Source organism: Metopolophium dirhodum, chromosome 1, assembly GCF_019925205.1.
Source record: "Metopolophium dirhodum isolate CAU chromosome 1, ASM1992520v1, whole genome shotgun sequence".
Taxonomy (NCBI): domain Eukaryota; kingdom Metazoa; phylum Arthropoda; class Insecta; order Hemiptera; family Aphididae; genus Metopolophium; species Metopolophium dirhodum.
Window position 1 is genome coordinate 109,887,510 of NC_083560.1, and position 14,682 is coordinate 109,902,191.

The 14,682-nt window shown below is 32.6% G+C and overlaps 1 protein-coding gene across 1 annotated transcript; it reads left to right on the forward strand.

Annotated features, from left to right (window-relative positions):
* The first annotated feature begins 5,301 nt into the window (after nucleotides 1–5,301).
* Nucleotides 5,302–6,795, forward strand: LOC132950273 (uncharacterized). Its single transcript, XM_061021630.1, has 2 exons — nucleotides 5,302–5,937; nucleotides 6,727–6,795. The coding sequence occupies exons 1-2, from the start codon at nucleotides 5,302–5,304 to the stop codon at nucleotides 6,793–6,795; spliced, it is 705 nt and encodes a 234-aa protein (XP_060877613.1).
* The last annotated feature ends 7,887 nt before the right edge of the window (nucleotides 6,796–14,682 follow it).

The window sequence follows — 14,682 nt, forward strand, 5'->3', positions numbered from 1 at the left end:
ACATCCAAATTAGACGTTTGTTTATAACTTTTTCGAGGAGCTTACTCAAACTGCTGATTAACGATATTGGTCTATAGTTCTCGATTTCAAATTTGGATTTGTCTGGTTTGGGAATGGGGATTACGTTGGCATTTCTCCATTGAGAGGGGAAGAAACCTTGTGTCCATATGGTATTGTATATGAGGAGAAGTGTTTGGATTCCTATTTTTGGTAGATTTTTTAAGGAATGTGATAATTCATGTTAGCACTTGCCATTCGAATAGTGGTGCCGAATTATAATAGCGATTATCCATCACTGAGAAAGTTCCGTTGGCAATATTATGTCTGGTAGGTTCATTATTGTTGAGGAGGAAGAGAGACTCATAGTCTAGAAATTCTTCTACTGATTTCCCCCGATCATCGGTGTGCGAGCAACCCCATGTTGAGGCTGTTTAAGTCACCTAAGAGTACGAAGGGCTTAGGGAGTTGATGTGTAATATCTGTGAGGTGCTGTTTTGTAAAGATTTTACTGTCCGGAATATATATATTGCATATGCATAAGTGTTTCACAAATTTTACGAGTGTAGCTGTTACTTCAAGGTCCGACACTATTGGGATGTCTTCGCTTTCAAGAGTATTACAAATGAAGGTGGCAACACCGCCACTAGCTCTGTTAGCGAAAGTTCTGTTTTTAAAAAAACCTAAGTAGTTTTTGATGTGGGCAGTGTGGTTATTCTTTAGGTTGGTTTCTTGGAAGCAGATAATTTTAGGTTGAAAGTCATATACCGACTGTCCGTTCATAGAAGCCGTTAATGTTCCATTGGATAATTGTGCTCATGATTAGATGTTTATTAATAGATAGTGAATGGTATATTAGGTGGGGCGAGGTCAGGAGTATTGAGAGTATGGAGAATGCTTTTATAGGATGAGACTTTATTTGGGAGATTGATTGTACGAGGATGGTTGGAGTGAGATTAGATTAATCAGCTAATGTATTGGGAGGGATTGGAATAAAAGGTTTTGTAGTCTGGTGAGCTTGGCTTTTGTAGATTTATCGTTTATCATTGGTCTGACTTGTTCAGTAATTTTTTGAAGGGTGTGGATGTCGACATTGACTTCTTCGCATAGAGCATTTATATTGATGGATTTGTTATTAAAGTTCTCCATTCCGTATGAGTATTGAGAGTAGGATATAGGGATTTCTGTATTATTTGAGAAAAAAGATTCGGCGGGTTTGAGTTCTTCAATGAGTTTCGTGTGGATATTTTCGAGTGAGCTGCTTATTTAAGTTTTTTGGATGATTCTAGAGTTTTATTTTTTGTTTTGTTTGACTCTAATAGTTTTTCTCTTATGTTTTTGGGCTGTTCGGGATTTTTATTATTCTGTTGTTCGATGTGGTGTGGTGTAACTGATGGTGATGACGAGCTGGTTGGCGATGGCGGAGGTCTTTTGATTGGTTCATTAGGGATACATGATGCATTATTAGGCTTGAGTGGTTCTGATAGGTAGGCGCTGGAGTTTTGGGTAACGTTTGTTTTTTCGTAGATAGGGGTTAACTCTTGAGTGCTGTTAAGGTTAGTGTTTTTGTTCTGGGTGTCGTTTTCATTCTCATTGGAAGTAATTATCGTTTAAGTACAGCTTAAGGGATTAGATAATACACTATCCTCCTCACTTAATAGTGTTTTGTTTTTTACAGAAGACGGATGTATGTTCAGATTGAATTTTTTTTACTTAACTAGTCACGCGCATGCGCATGTCAACTTTTTTTTTAAATGGCAACCCCCTGTTATAACCACTAATTATTTTTTGCCTATTTTTTTAATTAATTTTGGTAGTTGAATCAACTTTCTAAGTCCAAAATTGACCTAGTTACAGCAATGGGGTATCTATGATAATTTTTTGTCGAATGTGATGCCTAGAATTTTTATTGAGTCTTTGTTTGGAATTGTTAGTTCGTTTAATTTAAAAGTGGGAGGTTTTTGATTTCTTTTTTTTGTAAAACAGATGCTCTGTGATTTATTTGATGAAAAGTTGAAGCCTGATTCTGAAGACCACTTTGTTAGGTTATTTAAGCTTTCTTGAAGTATAGTTTGGATTGTGTTTGTTTGTTGGCTTCTGTAGAAAATATTTAGGTCGTCTGCGAAGAGGGTGTACTTGATGGGTTCAGTGATGCAGTTTGTTATATCATTTATGGCTATTAAAAATAATGTTGGGGATAGAGATGGCCCTTGTGGGATTCCATTTTCTTGAGAAAATGTTTCTGAAGTTCTGTTGCTTAGTTTTACTTGGAATGTACTGGTTTGTAAAAAAAATTTAATGTAATTTAATAGGTTTCCGTGGCATAATATTGTGCTTAATTTTGAGATTATTCTATGTTTCCACGTGCAGTCATAGGCTTTTTCTATGTCTAAGCTTATTAGACTCATAGATTGATTTTCCGAGAATGTTTTGTTTATTTCTGTTTGGATATATCCTAAACTGTTGATTGTGGATTTATTTTTCCGGAACCCGTTTTGGAAGGATGAAATGTAATTTATTTTTTCTAAGTACCATGATAGCCTTGAATTTGCTATTTTTTCGAGTATTTTGCTAATATTATTAATTAGGGATGTTGGTCTGTAGCTGTCTGCTTGGAATTTAGATTTATTTGGTTTCAGTAGTGGAATTATTGTACAGTTGCGCCAGTTGTTGGGGAAGAAGTTGTTTTTTCAGATAATATTGTAGATATGACATAAAAGGTTCTTTCCGTTGGATGGGAGGTGTTGTTTAAAAGAGATTGGTATTCCATCAGGGCCGGAGCTTTTATTTTTACATTTGGATAGGGCATGAAGTATTTCGTTGATTGAAATATCTTCGTTGAGTTTTATTTGTAGTGGATTGTTTTTGTTAACTTTGGACTGTATCGGTCTCTTTTCTGCTTTGAGTTTTGTTTTTCTAATTTCGGTTGTATTGTTTAAATTACTACTATTTTTTTGGAAGTGTTCGCCTATTTGTTTTGCTGCTTCTTGTTGAGAAATTATAGTTCCATTGTTAAGAATGTTAATTTGGTTGTTTCGTTTCAGACCTTTTAACGATTTTATTTTATTCCAGACGCTGGAAGGGTCCACTTTAAAGCTTAGATTTGATGTGAAGTTTTGCCAAGAGTTGATTTTGCTATTTTTGATTAAGTATTTGGTATGGGCCATGAGTTTTTTGAAAACAATGAAGTCGTTGAAATTGTTAGTCTTTTTGTAGTGATTTAGTGCCGTATTTTTGAGTTTAATTGCTGTTTTTATATTATCGTTCCACCACGGTACTTTTGGTTTGTTATTATTTGTGCATTTGCCGATTGTTTTTTTCGGCGGTATTTATGATTAAATTTGTAAAGAAATCGATTTGTTGCTGTGGTGTTGAATTATTAATTATTGAGTTTTTCATTTGTATTTCTTTTTCAATAATGTCTGAGTAGAGTTGCCAGTTTGGATGTTTTAAATTCCATCTTGTGCCGGGGTTGTCATTTGTGTCGCATTTCCTAGGTATAATAGATATGAAAATTGGAATATGGTCACTACTGTATATTTCAGTGTCAACTGTCCAAGAGATTCGCTGGGCTAATGCTGAGTTGGAAAAGGATAGATCGATTGCTGAGAAGTTTCCATTATGAGGATTTAGTCGTGTGCTGACTCCTGTATTTAATAGGGTTAGATTGTCGTTTTTTAATAATCTTTCTATTGTTTTGCCGCGTTTGTCCGTTGATAATGAGCCCCATAGTTCGTTGTGGCTATTAAAATCACCAGTGATAATGTACGGTGTGGGTAGTTGACTGATTATTTGGACTAGGTCATTATCGTTAAAATTTATTTGATTAGGTAGATATATATTACATACGGTAAATATTTCTTTTCCGTGAATTGTTATCGCTATTGCTTCTAAACTGGTTTGTAGGTTTATTTGTGTACTGAAGAGAGTGTCGGAGATGTAGATGGATACACCGCCACTGGAGGGGAGTCTATTTGTACGATTTTTATGGTATCCTGTATATGCTGGAATGTTTCCTATTGAGTTATCATTAAAATTGGTTTCTTGTAAGCATAATATGTTTGGGTTGTGTTTTTGGATGATTAGTTGTAGTTCGTTGTATCTATATATATAAAAATGGAGACAAAAAATTCGAAATTGCATCAGTTGAGAACGGCTGGGCCGATTTTGCTAAAATTTTTTTTAAATGATAGAGAATGTCGGGGAGCGGGTTTATAGCATAAATTATGGACCTAACTGATGTGAGTTAGAGATTTAGAGAAAAAAACTGAGTTACACCGGTGGCGCCATCTAGCAGAAAAAATATAAATAATATAAAAATAATAATAATCTATACTATATATAAAATTGTAAGGGTTTTTCTTCGACCGCGCTAACCGAGAAAACTACTGGACCGATTTGGCTGAAATTTTTTTTGGCTGAAACCGGACACTCTGCTGAAGGTTATAGTACCACTTTTGTCAGTAAAAAAGTTCATAAAAGTTCATAAAAAATTAAAAACAATTGTACCTATATTGTGCGGGACGTATTTTGACAGTTTAATTTTTGTATTTAGCATAATAATATGTAACTATGACAATATTTAAAACATAATAATTATTAATCATATTTTTTTACCGCAACTAGGATTTTTACATATTTTGATATTTAACCTGTTTTGATACCGACCGTAACTCGGATTTTTTTTTTTACCTGTTATAATCTCGACCGCAACTCGGTATCAACCTCATTATCATGCCGAGAGCGCAAAGAGCACGCATTAGCAGAAGAACTGCCAATGCAACTCGAATGTATAACAGAAGGCAACAAAATAACACACCAGAACGTTCTCAAACACGTGCTCGGGAGCAACGTAACGCTTTGAGTATGAAATCAGCGTTTAATTATCAATCCGAAATTGATTATTTAAATATTAAAGCGCTTCAAATTGGACGAATGACTATATTATGTCCTAAGTGCCATGCAATAAAATGGAAAGATGAAACCCATGGACTTTGCTGCGCTGACGGTAAAGTTGTTTTACACCAATTTGAGGATCTTCCAGACCTAATTAAAAGTTTAATTGATAATTCTCACCCTCTATTAAAACATTTCTTTAATAATTCTAGACTGTATAACACTCTGTTTCAAATGACATCGTTTGGAGCAAACGAAATAAGTGAAGGGAACTAAATGCCCTATTTTAAAATTCAGGGTCAAGTGCATCATTTAATAGGTAGTTTATTACCCGAAATTGGAAATAATGTTAAATTTTTACAAATATATTTTATGTCAGAGTCGGATCAAATATATATTCGAACAAATATGATTCCAAATTTAAAAAGAGGTCTAATTGAATCATTGCAAACAGTTTTGCGTGAAAATAATCACCTCATACAGAGCTTTAGATCTAATCTGGAGTCGATGTCGTTTGATGAGTTGCAAAACTTTAAGTTAATTATTCATGCTGACAGAGTTCCTCAAGATGAACACAGAGGTCAATATAATGCACCTACCATCGATGAAGTAGCTGTATTATTAGTTAATGAAGATAAAGGTCCCAGAGATATAGTTCTGCATGGTCGGAGTGGACACTTGAGTCGAGTTTCCGAATTGAATAGATCTTATAATGCACTGCAATATCCATTGATGTATACTAGAGGCGAAGACGGTTATCACATTAATATATTACAGGAAAATAACCAAAATCGAACCAAAACTGTATCCTGCATGCAATTTTATTCTTATAGGTTTATGGTTAGAGAAACAAGTCTAAATCATCTACATTATTACAAAACATTATTCAGCCAATTCGCCGTAGATATGATGGCAAAAATGATTTCTGAAAGACTACACTTTATTCGTAACCATCAAAAACAACTACGTGCGGATGTTTATGTTCACCTCCGAGATGCTGTTAACAATGATGCAAATATTAATGCTAATAACGTGGGGCAACAAGTAATTCTTCCCTCCTCTTTTACTGGCACCCCACGTTACATGCATGAAAAAAATCAGGATGCCATGACTTATGTTCGTAAATATACTCAGAAGTCTTATAAAATTCTTATTTTAATTGTTTTTTTTTTTTTTAATCAACTTCAATCAAATTCTTTATCAACCATAAATTATTTCTATTTTATCTGTATTTATTTTTATCATTTATAACGCTAGAAAAATTTCAATCCGTTTTCATTAACCGTTTTTCATATTTACTTGCCGATCACATTAAACAATAATATTTGAATAAAAAATTCTACATATCATGGTCCGAAGGCAAAATAAACAACCAATCACGGGCGAAGCTGTGACGGGTCGGCTAGTAATATATAATATAAATAATAATACAAATATCGATAATAGCTGGGCTTGAAATCGATTAATATCGATAAAAATCGAAAAAAAATAATATAGTTTATATAGCTTTATAGGAGGATCGGCATACACTATTGTTTTCAAATGTCCCCATAAAAAAAATCTAGTGGCGTAAGGTCAGGTGATCGTGGTGGCCACTTAATGGGTCCGTAAGTTCCTAGCCATCGATTTTGAAATTGTGTATTTAAATAGCCGCGAACTATGTGAACTATGTGTGTAATATTACCTCTTAGAGCTAAAGGAATATCATCAAGCATCATTGGTAATTTAGTAAAAAATTATAATATCGTTTACCATTGAGTGTTCCATCATAAAAAAATGGACCAAGCAATTTACCACCAATTAAACCACACCAAACGTTTGTTCCCCAAACAGTTTGATTGTTGGTTTCAAATGTCCAATGTGGATTTTGATCGTCCCAGTAACGGTTATTCTGCTTATTAATTACACCATTGTTAGTAAACTTGGATTCATCTTTCCATGATATTGAGTTTCAAATTAATGGATTTTCGTCTAAACTGGTCATCAACCACGCAACAAAAGCTAGTCTACGAGGTGCATCACCCTGACGCAAATGCTGAACTAAATCTGGTCGATATGGATGCATTTTATATTTTTCTAATATCTTACAAACTGTGGTATGAGATATTCCAAGCTCTCTTCTACCAACGTGCCGAGTTGAACTTCTGGGATTTGCTCGAACATAGGCTAATAGATTTTCCTCGACCTCTTCACCTAAAGCATCACCTCGTCTTTGTTGTAAATTATTTACCCTTTTAGAAAATGATCCATAGGTTCTTAGATTCCTTTCTAAGTTATAAAAAAAACTATGGACAGGATGTTCTCTATCTGAAGTAAATAAAAATAACGAAAGTAACTTAAAAGATTATCTTAAGAAAAATAAAGACAATTTATACCTGGGTAACGTTGTGCATATGTTTGTGCCGCAAGACGTGCATTTTTTTGACACTCCCAATAAATAAAAAACATATCAACTTTATCTGAATGAGGCTATTTGTCACGGAGTAACGCATGGTTTGAACGATGAAAAATATCGAAATGTTCAGTTATTTAATTTATCTCATCGTATTTAATTTTATATCAAATTGTCATACAGATAAAAGTTTACTTTAAGGTAAACCTAATGTTTAATCTTATAAATGACCAAAAAATACGAAAAGTATTAGATTAGCAGAGGTAATTACCTAATTAATTTGAACAATTTATAAATACATTTAATACATTTACATAACTTAACGTTCTAATAGATCCATTAAATGTAAAGAAATAAATAACTTACTAATTTACGTTTTTTCTGCTATAATAAGTTATGATTTATACACAAATTAAAGAGAAAATTATTCAGTAATTGAAGTTAAAATAACGTATGAATATCACCGTAATAAATAGCTATAAAAATGTAAATCTTTAACAATCCTAAAATAATGATTTTCAGAGTTACAATCAAAAAGCTGAATCATCGAGCGCATTTTTTTTTTTTGAATTGCTGTAACTTTGTCAATTTTGGACTTAAAAAGTTGATTTAACTACCATAATTCATTAAAAAAATAGACAAAAAATGATTAGTGGTTAAAGCCGGGGGTTGCCATTTAAAAAAAAAAAGTCGACATGCATATGCGCGTGACTAGTTAAGTAAAAAAAATTCAAAGACCATAAAAATGTATATTTTTATGTCATAACAACTGCCAAAAAAACAGAATTCAAATAGCAGGTCTCTACGCAAAGATATTGAGTGTTCTCGATTACCGTTTACACACTGTATACTTGGCGACGAAAGCTACTAATGTGTGCCAGGTCATCATGAAAACCGGCTTTAAGAAATTTTATTTGAGATATGGTTTTGAAGCCTTCTAATAATAGATGTTCGTTGATTATTTTGTGCGGGATTATCGGGTGTGCATTAGAGATGAAACATCTTTTTGCAGGATTGACCAACCGGTGAAAAGGTATTTGGCGTTCGTTTACTGATATGAATGAATAATTTTTAATTAGTTCGTCGACGATATTATGCTTGTCCGTGAAATAAACGCAAAAACGGTTGTTGGAAATACGAGATGCAAATGAAATATTTTTGGTTGAAGTGATTTTTCCGAGGGCTTTTATATATTCAATTTGGGCTATGTCATTAATGGTGTTAAGAACAATAACTTGTTCTTTTTTTAGAAAAATGGTGTTGGCTGTGGTTTCTGCGAATGATTTTGGAGTGTTGGTTTTTATTTGAGATGTAGATTGTGTTTGTATGTGGGTATCCGTAACTTAGCCGAAGCCATATTATCGGTTGATTGCGCTTTGTGGAGCGACAGCGGCTTAATTAGCTAATTAGTGAGGACCGATAAAGATAAGAAGTTACATACCTGCCAAAAGAATGTTCATGTAGTAATATATACTGCTATCGCAAGCTAATAAATACGTAACAGCCGTGTGCTCTGGGCGGAGGTCGAACTCGTACTGATGATAATTTTATTATTGAAGTTGAGTGAATGTATATTATTATAACTTCTTACCTGGTTGATGCTGCTTGATTTGAACGATGATAGGTATCTCCACTTTTTGAAATTGTTCAGGAGACATAAAAAATATTTTTACTGACCCACCTTTCATCATATTACTGTTTCAAAAACTGATTTTTATGCTTTGGATGTATATATAACATTCCATAAAGCCTTATTACTTTTAAATAAATTTGAATTAATTTAGTGGATGGGTTTTTGCCCCAAAATTTAAATCCATGTTTTTTGTTTTTTTTTTATTTCAGAAATTCTTTCATCATATGTATTTAATAATCTCAAAAAACATTTACAATGTGTAATTTATACCTATAATCAAAATCATCCAACCTATCACAACCTTTTATAATGATTAAATTGAGTAACTATATGTTTTAAGGAGATACCTGGTTTTTTACCCAAAATATAAGTAAAACTTTGGTTTATGCATTCATCAATGTAGCTTTGATATCCTTTACGACTAAAAAAATACTTAACAAAACTACTTTGGTAGGATATTTCATTTTAGAATATAATCATGAGCATATTAATACCTATTAATGAGCACATAATAAATAAATAGAAAATATATCTATAATGATAAAAATGTATTTGTTGTTACTCTCAACATAATATAATAAATCAAAAAGAAACAAATTGAAAATAACAAAACACCTTGAGCATAAACCTTGAGTATAAAAACAAATAAAATATAAACATAATAATAATCCTTTTAACAGATCTTATAATGTGGTATTAGTTGACACCAAATATTTATGTACATAAAAACTTAAAAATTTATACTTAATTAATAAATTAAAAGTAATAATTATTTGATGAGTTATCATTTTTTTTTATCTTGTGATACATCAATCACATGGAATTTGTGTGAGGTTTATCGGATAATATCTTTATAAGTTTCTGGAATAAATATTCTTTCTACTTTTCTTTTATTTTTTTCAATTCTTCCAAAACATCTATCACATGGGAGAAAGCTGTGGCCTGGTTCTGGGTAGCGGTAATGAATGCTCTCCAAACCAAAACATTTGGATTGAACTATCGCATAAAAAAATTGAACTAATCCTATATTTTTATTTTGAGAGCTGCAGTTATCGCTGAAAATATAGATTTTTTTTACATCTGGCTGATAAGTAACCTAGTAACTGCAAAAAATATCAATGTCTTGCTGGTGGGTAAATGTGTATAACAGTGTTGACAACTTTCGGAGCATAAGCAAGGTATCTCCGGAGATATCCGGTTCTTGCCCAGAACATTTAAAACCAGATATCTCCTTTTGTATGATATTCAATAGTCGGAGATATATCGTTATTACACCGAAATGTAGACAAATTTTTCCACTATTAGAATATGTTAAAACATGCATATCGAAAAAAAGTGGAGATACCTTGTTTTTGCACCGGACCCTTCAATTTGAAAAGAGAGTATTGACGATGTTAGTTTTCTTGAAATAATGTTAGCACATTTTTTGTTTGAAATAGAAGTTATTTTAATAATTCACAACAAGATATTATAAGGTTGATATGAGCATGTTAAATTAATAATCGCTTTATAATTTTGGTAGCGAAGTAAGACGGTGCGTATGAAACTGTATGAGACAGTATTGGCTAATGTGAACCGACTGATCTGAATACCAAAATGGGGGTTCTACTTATAGTATTGATCTTTGATACCTTGTTGTTCCATATTAAATTGTTGTTGTTTATTTTGCATATGTACATGGGTATAATCAAAATATGTTATTGTATATTTGACCACGCATCGGAGACTGCATTTCAGTCTCTGTGTTTTAGATGTTTTGTATTCCAAATAACAGATTCTTGTTCGTATAGTTTTAAGAATTCAAGCACGGATTCGTTTGACCACTCCATATTATTATTTGATTTAACAATGTGAAGTACTAAAATGAGTTGTTCCTTACACACCGGAAAACTGATGACTGATATTAAATACTAATATACCACGGTCCCAAATTCCAAATATGGAAACATGAACGTTTAGGTCATAATATTTTTCTAAAAATAGCTGGATTATTCTGATCATTATAAACAAAATCACTTATTAAAATTAAAATTAAATTAACTCCGCATTCATTCACAAAAACAAACAATAAATCTAATTTAATTTATGAAACTAAAAAAGACAATGAACGAAGAACTTGTAATATTAATTAAATAAAAATATTTATTATTATCTAACCACAACAATTGATTTTGAATACCTACCTATATTTTAATAAAAAAAAAAACGTAAGTATGGGTGAGTGGGTATCATATTAAAAAGTATATAGGTAGCATAGAAAAATGCTAATCTATCAACTATCGATCTCAAATGTGTGCATATAAATTATAAACATTATTATTATTATTATTATTATCGTATGGTAATAATATGCAAGCATTACAAACAAGATACAGATTAAGACATATAAATAATTCAATATAAGAAAATTAAGGCTATGGGTAACTTATCCATGTTGTCAATAAATTGATAGTTGTCTAAAGTTGGATGTCAAGTGTCCCTTATCCAGTTGACCGCGTTGTCAGTTGCATAGTGGAATTCTTCCACTGTCCCGTTAAATGCACGGAGAGGGCAATCACTTATAATATGAGAGATGGACTGTAATGGGTGGCCGCAGTCACAGCCTGGACTATCTCTCATTTTCCATTTATGTAGCATCTCTCCGGAGCGACCATGTCCTGTACGTAAGCGATTAAGTGTTACCCACTCGTGACGGGCTAATTGTTGACCAGGAACTGGACTATCCAGGCTTTTAATTAGGCTATACTTGTCTATGGTAGAGTTCTGCCATTCTAGTTTCCATTCGTCCATACCGTTATACTGGTTATCAATGAGTCTGGTTGTAGTTAGATAAGCAGGTTTTCTTGATTTTAGCCTAAGGTTCTGGTTTGACGTGTCTTGATTTAATGGAAGGGATGTATTAGATAAGTATTTTGACCACTCTCTGCATGCAGCCTTTTTACGCCGGATGTGTGGAGGTAGAATATTGCAGAGGACTGGGAGCCATTCTATCGGAGTCGATTTGACAGTGCCAGAGATAATACGCATAGAGTGGTTAAGTTGAACATCGATCTTGCTACAATGCGAACTATTTAACCATACTGGGGAGGCATATTCAGCGGCAGAGTAGACTAGCGCCAAGGCCGACGTTCTCAGAGTGGGTATAGCTGCCGCCCAAGATGAGGCAGCTAGTTTATGAATAATGTTGTTTCGAGTTTTAAGTTTAGCAGCAGTATTTTCGATGTGATGTTTGTAAGTCAACTGTCTGTCAAGCGTCACTCCTAGATATTTCGGTGTCGGATCGTAATCAAGACTTTTTCCCCCAAATTTAATTTGGGGCTTGTATTTTGACAATCGATTGTTTAAGTGGAATGTAGTCACTACGGTTTTATCTGTGTTAGGTATAAGTCACCATTTATGTAGATAATCTGATATTAGTTTTAGGTAATTTGTATTGGGGTGCGCCCCGTATACTCTTCCTCGCAGTGCACCCTGGTAACAATTGATAACATTTTATTTTGTCAATTGGCTAAAGTATACTGACCCTTGGTTGACGGACTGTGCTCCTAGCATCTCCCGCCTACTATACAAGCGAACAAACGGCATTATAAACATTGCAAATTTTTTAAAACAAAAAAAAAATTATAACATTGTACATTAAAAAAATTATTATATTATTAATACCTATAAACTTTGGCGCCACTGGACCAAAGTTATCATGCTGCTGTTTTTCCTGGTCAACACGAACCGGTCGTGGGATCAGTAGTACAAGTATATTGGCCGTTCCTTTGACTTGTGTCACATTTACCGACAATCGTCGGGAACGACACCAGTGACAAATAATTGTACAAGTATTCCGATCCGACGGCATGGCAAGTAACCACCAGTACCAAATATTGGCCAAGTACACCAGTCGTGGGAATACGGCTTAAGATTAGTGACATTTATACATGTATATATATGGTTATTACTTATTAATAGTTTTTGTACATTTTGATTAATATCAGGGTACATAGGTATAGATATTTATTATGTTTTGATAGTGTTTATTAGATATTGTTTTGTAATTTGATTTTATAATGAGTATGACTGTTGTTATGTATAATTTTGGGTAATATAATGGGTACATGGGTACAGATATTTATTGTGGTTTTCTAGTAATGACATATTTAATATTATTATGATGATATTGAATCATTAAGCTGTGTAGGCGCAATGATGTAGATATCATTACATTACAAAATGTGTAATTAATAAAATTTCAATATAAAAATTGTATAAGTACTTTGCTAATAAATAATAGTTGACTTGTGTGCAGCATCCATTTTAAGTTTCAGTTTTGGTTTACATTCAATTAGCCTTTTTACTCTTTTTTTTGGATTTTCATAATTGTGTTTGTTGAAATGTAATGAACATACCACAGCTAAAATCATTACTCATAAAAATAATACATCAAGTTCATATAAAGTTGATTAATATGAAGTCAATACTTCTAGAATCAAAATTAACCATGCCCTTAACCATTGAACTTTGCTGCCATATTTGTCTCAAAGTATCATCCTTGGGAAAACGGTGTAACGTAATAGTTGAAGCGATATCGATTCCCTTTTTTTACTACTGCTAAAACAGTTTTTATATATACACACTGGCATTATAATTGTTATGTTATTTAAAATTGTACTAAGCTAGGAAAATATAAAAATTAAAAATGGTACAATTGTTAATTTTTTTTACCATGGGTTAAATGATGAACCGTAAATATTACACAGATAACATAAAAGTTGTATGTGGTTGTATATTATAATGTGATATTTGATACAAAATATATTATTATCATGATATATTTTGTTTTTGGCGGCAAACATCAAAAACCAATGAAATGAGGCGAACTGGATACAATGACCTGCGCAAACTCCGACGGTATTCGGTTCGTTGCCATCACACCATGTTACTTTATCATGGATATTCATAAATTATAGTAATATATTATACTGACCCTAGTTTTATTTATTTAACTAAAAAAATGATTACCTAATTATTAAACCATTTAATGAATTATTGTTAATGGTGTCGATAATTAATGTGTACCTATTACATTGTGTATATATTGGTTATATATAAGTATACCTAACAGTGCCGGCACAAGGTTTTGCGGGGCCCGGGGCAAGTAAAAAAATGTGGGGTGATTACAGCTGTTTTCTTTATCAGTCACCGGTTTTTGGTATCCCGCTTTTTACGAATCTAAAATGTTGATATCAAAAAGGTTAAAGGCGGGCTCACAACTGCCCGTGTCGTGTCGTGTCGTGTAAGATACTTTTTTCTGATTGGCTTACCAAAATGTGATTGTAAAAATATGATCGTGTCGACCAACACGATGCCGCGAGTACTGCGAAGTTGAATATATTCAACTTTTGATCGTACTGGTCACAATGTTCACGATGTGGTAGTGCGATTTAATGTTATCTATTATATTTTGATAAGAAAAAAATGTATAATAAATATTAAATATTACTAACTATAATTATAAAATTATTTAATAATTTTAAATTTATTAAATTATATTATAGGTACATTGAGTCAACACTCAACAATATGAGCTATGTAAAAGTAAGATATTGTATCTATCTACGTTTGTTTTGATTTATAGATTAGGACAACATCATGAACTAACAACTGTCATACTAAAGTTCAAATATACTAATAATATAATATATTAACTTTAACATACCATAACATACTATATGTAGTAGTGTAGTACACTAATATACTACTAATAATTCATTGA